Genomic DNA, 6,557 nt, shown 5'->3' with positions numbered 1-6,557 from the left:
TTTTTTCGAACTTTGAAATTTTTGACACATGGATCACAATCGACTTGAGAATGGTCCAGAACGGATCGAAACGTCGTCGTCCCTTCAACTTCTAGTGTGTGGTCTGGTCAACATGGATCACTATCTGCGCTAGCCACTGTGAACAGTGAGCAAAGGTTTGGATGAAGTATCATGTATGATACAGGAAGGGGAAGGGAACTATCAGGAGAAAGGCCCAACGAGATACAGTGCTATATAGTCTATACGACTATATAGCACTGGGAAGGGGTCAGGATAAGGATTTGGGATGGGACGCGGGGAAAGGAATGGTGCTCAACCACTTGGACGGTCGAGTATTGAACGCCGACCTGCATGATCGTTGCTCTACCGTCCAGCTCAAGTGGTTGGACGTATGATACAGGGGCAGATGGAGGCTCTCGATCCTAATGTAAATAGTCCTTCCTCACACTCAATCCAGCCTAATTTGTACGCAATGGACCCCAGTGTCCAAATTTCTGTGGTTTAGTGGGATTAAAAAAAACTAAGTTTGAAAACTCCTAGATCATGCGCTTATTGGTTGAAAATACGTTTAAAAAGACGCTTATCAAGTCGTGGGAACGGGCTGAAATACAAGGATTTCCATCTGTCCTACCTACAAAAATAAAAAAAAGGGCGCGCACAAGGCAGCCTTTGTATTTAAGATCAAAAGTAAAAACACCCAAAAAACGTTTGTACATGGGCAATGCGCATGCGAACTGTGATTAATTTTCTCTTGGCAATTACGCGTTCTTATGTTGTACTAAATCTAAATGACACAATGAGTGTGTCTAAGGAAACCATCCGTATTATAATACCCCATTCCTTCCAGCTCCCAAGCCCTACCCACGCCCTCCCCAAGCTCAAGCCACACCCTCCACAAGCCCTCCCCACGCCCTCCCCAAGCCCTACCCACGCTCTCCTCACCACCTACCCACGCCCTTCCCAAGCCCTACCCACGCCCTCCCCAAGCCCTACCCACACCCTCCCCAAGCCCTACCCACGCCCTCCCCACGCCCTCCCCATGCCCTCCCCAAGCCCTACCCACGCCCTCCTCACCACCTACCCACACCCTCCCCAAGCCCTACCCACACCCTCCCCACCACCTACCCACGCCCTCCCCAAGCCCTACCCACGCTCTCCTCACCACCTACCCACGCTCTCCTCACCACCTACCCACGCCCTCCCTAAGCCCTCCCCACGCCCTCCCCACCACCTACCTACGCCCGACGCTTCCAGGACGCGCCACCATACAAATAATATAAGTCCCAGCCAATGCCGCCGCTCAGAAAGCCAAACATTAGCATGGAAAATATTCTCGCTCTCCCCAGAAAAGACTAAAATATGGCCGCGATAGCTTAAGCAGTGAGAGCGTCGTCCGCAACTTGGTCACGTTCGGACCTGAAGGCTGCCCAATAGCTTTAGAGGCCACTCTGATAGTTTCCCCATTGAGCGTGTCCATTAACGGCGACAACATGTTACCATTAATTTAGTTTCTTTGCTATACGAGTCTCTACTTTTTTATCTAAGGATAATAGATCCATTAGGAGGATTATCCCAGGGGAGAGAGTGCTCCCCAGGGGGGAGCTGGGAGACGGATGACTGCTTTTTTATTTTCGCAATAAATCAGAAAAGGAAAACAAACATTGCAGCCGACGAAAAGGATATACCAAAAAGTAAATTCTATTTATATGATCGCTATTTTATTTTCGGCTCCATGATCTGTATGGATTTTGTTGGTAAATAAGATCTAAGTTAATCTAGATTTAGGTCAAAAATAAAATATTAAAATTGCTTAGTAGAGAGCACAGTGTTCGAGAATGGCGTTGGTTCGACGCTGACTCGACAATATCAACGTCGATTCGACGTAGAATCAACGTTGATTCGACGTAGAATCACCGTTGATTCGACGTGTAATTATTGATGGTCTTGGTGTTACGAACCCGGATCCAGCGTCCGAGCAAGGAGCAGTGACAACCACGCCATCTGTGGGTCAGCTCCCGAAACCCCTGCCAAACGGACGACGACACCTAGTGAGGACAGCGTGTACTGGCCTCGAGGACCAGTGTCCAGTCTGGTTCAGCGCTCAACACCGCCGCTCCTGACCTCTGGTGAGGTGGTGCTCCGACGACAGCGCCATCTATGGACTGGATACGTCAGGTGTTAGTATCTGAGCCTGTGAGTGTGGTGTATTAGTGTCCCAGTTATTGATGACGTGTCTGCTTACAGAGTCGACCTGGGACCACTGTGTTGAAGGTGGAGTCAGTCTACCCGAGGCAGCCAGTCTCCATACTGTGAAGTTTGCTGCAGCTGTTGTGACGTCGTCCCCCCGGAAGAACACTGTGGTGTGTTAAGCCTGCCAGTGGAGTGGCAGTGAAAGGATTTACCCGGGACCGACGGTTGGAGACGATAATCCACTGGGGTATTGAGGACAGGAGGGTGATTGGTGATATCACACGAGACTCCTGTCTAGGGCGTACCTCTTATATCGTTCGTGGAGTGGCCGTACCAGCCTTGGTGGCTCAGTACCTGCCAGCAGACCTGCTGGACGTGTGGTTGACGGCCTCCACGACGGTGCCCCCAGTGGACCTGTGTTTTGGCTGACCTGTGGCCAGGGTAGGCTCGGCATTCTCAGAAGACACGTCTTGAGGCCACGAAGAGAGCACCGCGGACTCAGCACCTAGCTTCTTGATCAAGAGTCTTCAGCAGAAGACTAGATTGTGCACGATCCCTTTGTAAAGTGTTAATACCCCTCTCCCTTGTGTACTCTTTTATTATATATATTAAATCGGTGATGGTGAACATTATAATATTAAGTTCTTAACTTTCTTTCCCTACTCCCTTTTAAGTTACTTGCGTCACGGATCTCATCCCTTGATAGCCACTACTGGCTTGGGAACGGATACATATATCTTCCTCTAACAACATCAGAGTGAGAACCCCGTTGCGTCCCGAGAAGGCCGTAACACTTGGATATTGTGCCCAATGGGTTGTCGAATGATGAGGATTATGAATACACGAGTCAAAATTTCTACATTGTATATGATATTTAATGAATGGTTGACCAGACCACACGCTAGAAAGTGAAGGGACGACGACGTTTCGGTCCGTCCTGGACCATTCTTAAGTCGATTGTGTGAATGGTCCAGAATTTTTGTGAATGACACACAATCGACTCGAGAATGGTCTAGGACGGACCGAAATGTCGTCGTCCCTTCACTTTCTAGTGTGTGGTTTGGTCAATATATTTCAGCCACGTTATTGTGACTCCTCATCTGTTTATTGAATTCATCAAGAATACGTCATGTATCGAATTCCAAGGCAGCACATTAGGCTAATATTTATAATAATGTCTATAATGACCATCAGTGTTTACGTCCAAGTGTAATATATTTCTTCATTTCACAGGTAATTTCCAGAGTGAAAATAGTTTTACCTCACTAATTTTAACACAAAAAAATCTTTTTGATTGTGTTATGATTTGGACTTTGGATACTAAATTTGCCTGAACAAATCCACAAGGGCCGTGACGAGGATTCGAACCTGCGTCCGGGAGCATCCCAGACACTGCCTTAATCGACTGAGCTACGACAGGGCTAAAATAGTTTCTAAATTTGCCTGTTAAAGTAGTTATTACTTTGGTTAATATTGTATGTGTATCTTTGTGCCAGCATGTAATATACTTTTAGAGTATATTACCGTGTAATATACTCTAATATGTAATATCTAATACTACTACTAATACTAAATAAAAGTTACTCTAATATGTAATATCTTAGAATATGTGTTCCTGTGTACGGGACCATTGACAAGCTGCCGGCAACTTGTCCCCGTCGAGGACACTAGAGCTGGTGGCGTTCAAGTAAATACAGGTCAATAATATTGAACGACTAGCTTTGAATTCCAGATTATTTGCTGTTAATCTTGATCCGGTTTCAGTTGAGTAGCCACACATTAGCGTCGCTGCCTTATAGGGTATATAAGGCTTTAGGCCTATCAACTGCTGGACGGGAGAAATGCCCGACAGACCACAGACCATTATCTAACACAGTGCACAGTTACAAACCCATTAAGATTTCAACTTAGATTCAACAGAGCAGAAGAAGTTGTTAAACACTTATGGCAAAATCTTACTGAAGCGACCATACGAGTCATAAATACTCATACTCCGCCCAAGTAAAACAGAAACAAGCAACACTTAGTGGGCCAGCCAGAGGCTTAGGGCCCGCGCAGTGGGCCAGCCAGAGGCTTAGGGCCCGCGCAGTGGGCCAGCCAGAGGCTTAGGGCCCGCGCAGGAATATCCCTGCAAAAAAAAGAAAAGAAAAAAAAACTGCTGGACGATTATCAAACCCAGCACTATAGCAATAGTGGGAATAGTGATGGATGCAACTTCTTCCACACACACGCGAGGGGGTCCGTGGTTCGAGCCTCATAGAACCCAGGTGAACGGAACACCACTATAGCTTTCTGATGAACCAAGAGTAATTTTCATGCCGAGAACAAGTGCATTATGACTAGTGGGGTATACATCTCGCTTTATATAATCCTACCGTCCCCTATGTCCGTTAGTGAACACCTTATACAAGGGCCTATAATAACGCTTTGTATAATTTGCATATAACGCTAAATCGAAAGAATAAGTTTTTTAATATGTAATTAAGGAATATCGATGTTGAACTTGTATTCGTATTTTTTGTAGTAAAATTTTTCACTATGCAAATACGTGATTCAAAGATTACAATTTAAAATTTTAAATATTGGAAGGAACTTCTATAGTCATTATTTTAAGTCATTTATATATTAATAAGTAAATAATTTATATGAAAATTCAATAATTACTGACCTTTACGTAATAAACATTTGAACATTTTCCATTTCGTATTGTTTTCAGTAAAACCCTAAGGTAATAATGCTACAAACTCGTAACTTCTAAATTACTTTATTTTTCTTTGAAAAAAAAAACATCCGAGCATACCAAATTACAGCTTTCATAAATCTCCCGAGTGCGAACTTTAATGAGATTGATGGCAGTCTTAATTTACAATTCTTTTTCGGGTTTACGTAACATATTGTGCCATTGAGTTATTGTGGTTCTCAAGAAATAACGGAAACCTGCCAAGAAATCTCCCCAAGCTGGTGCGGGTTGCCCAGGTCCAAGCTACTTTGATCTTAAAAGTATAAACTCAATTACTGAAAGTTATGATAAATACTTAACATAATTTTAGTGGACTAATATAAAATCGATTGCAATAATTTATATCAATGATAAGTTATTATTTTAAAGCGTTTATCTCTCTGGATTATCAAAATATATTAAGGAACACACTTCTGTTATATTATTAGAGTTGTTACAGAACTCTTCATCAGGCTGATATCTCAGATGAGTGTGATGTACTTGTAGTTTGGTCAGGTATGATGACTTGGAGCCTCCAATTGGAGAGTTAACTCTACATCAACTCTAAACAGCAGCCTCTCAATACACTATGCACAGGGGTCCCTGTAAGCCCGCTTTGTGTTGGTCTCACGCTCGGAGTCAAACGGCGCTGTGTTTGAAGTCCAAATCGTCAATGTGAATAAGGAGCTGTATCAGAAATTGAAATTGAAATTGAAATAAGTTTATTGAGGTAAAATACACACAAAGGGATGAGGTAGCTCAAGCTATTCTCACCCCGTTCAGTACAACGTGTTAATACATACATAGACACACATCACAAACAATAAACATATTACCAAACATTTTGAGAGATAAACATATACATTTCCAGAGGTTCAATTAATGATAATGACCACCAGAGGCATCAAATGACTCTATAGCTATAAAATTTATTCACCAGAAGAAGTGAATATTGAGCTTCTCAAAATCATTTTCAATGATAATCGCATAATTCCACTAAAATGACTGAACTCTATGCAACAAATCGGTAATTCTCAATGCTAAAAAACACTAATGCAGCTTATTTTCCTCCTCTTTCATCACAGACAATATTCGAACGCAGCGTCATATGACCTCATGATGTCACATCAACTCACACATCACATCTAACGTTAAACACATAACCCTGGAAACACAAACCGAAACTGTCTCTATTTTCAGCTTGTTACACCTTGTAATACAGTTGTTACATCTTGGCTTTACCGTGTTTATGACGTATTAGAACGTTGTTACAACTTGCTATATTGGTTGTTATAACTGGTTAGGAGGTGTTAAAACTTGTTCGAACGTTGTACCAACGTCGTAGTTTCGGTGTATGTTTGGCGGGAATCCACAAGCATTGTGGTACTCCAGGAATGATTGAAATCTCAGCGTGAATACCTGCATGATACTTTGCTTGAACCACATATTGTAGGCTTCACGTTGGAGAGAACCTACTGTTTTTGTACTGCAATATTTACAAGAGGAGAGCAAGGGAACAATTTAGTGCAAGGGAACTTTAAGTATTATGAGTAAGGAGGTGACTATATTGATGAAAATGAATAACAAAGGGTATAATAATAAGATATTTAATAAATACACACAAAATTAAACACGAAACAATGAATAT

The 6,557-nt window shown here is 42.8% G+C and overlaps 1 protein-coding gene across 1 annotated transcript; it reads left to right on the top strand.

Annotated features, from left to right (window-relative positions):
• The first annotated feature begins 721 nt into the window (after window positions 1-721).
• LOC138355857 (uncharacterized) lies at window positions 722-1,372 on the top strand. The gene has a single exon (XM_069311399.1). The coding sequence runs from the start codon at window positions 722-724 to the stop codon at window positions 1,370-1,372; it is 651 nt and encodes a 216-aa protein (XP_069167500.1).
• Window positions 1,373-6,557: the final 5,185 nt, after the last annotated feature.

The sequence above is a fragment of the Procambarus clarkii genome, chromosome 69, assembly GCF_040958095.1.
Source record: "Procambarus clarkii isolate CNS0578487 chromosome 69, FALCON_Pclarkii_2.0, whole genome shotgun sequence".
In the NCBI taxonomy this organism is placed as follows: domain Eukaryota; kingdom Metazoa; phylum Arthropoda; class Malacostraca; order Decapoda; family Cambaridae; genus Procambarus; species Procambarus clarkii.
Note: the sequence above shows the minus strand (reverse complement) of the source record. Positions and strands in the feature narration are given on the sequence as shown.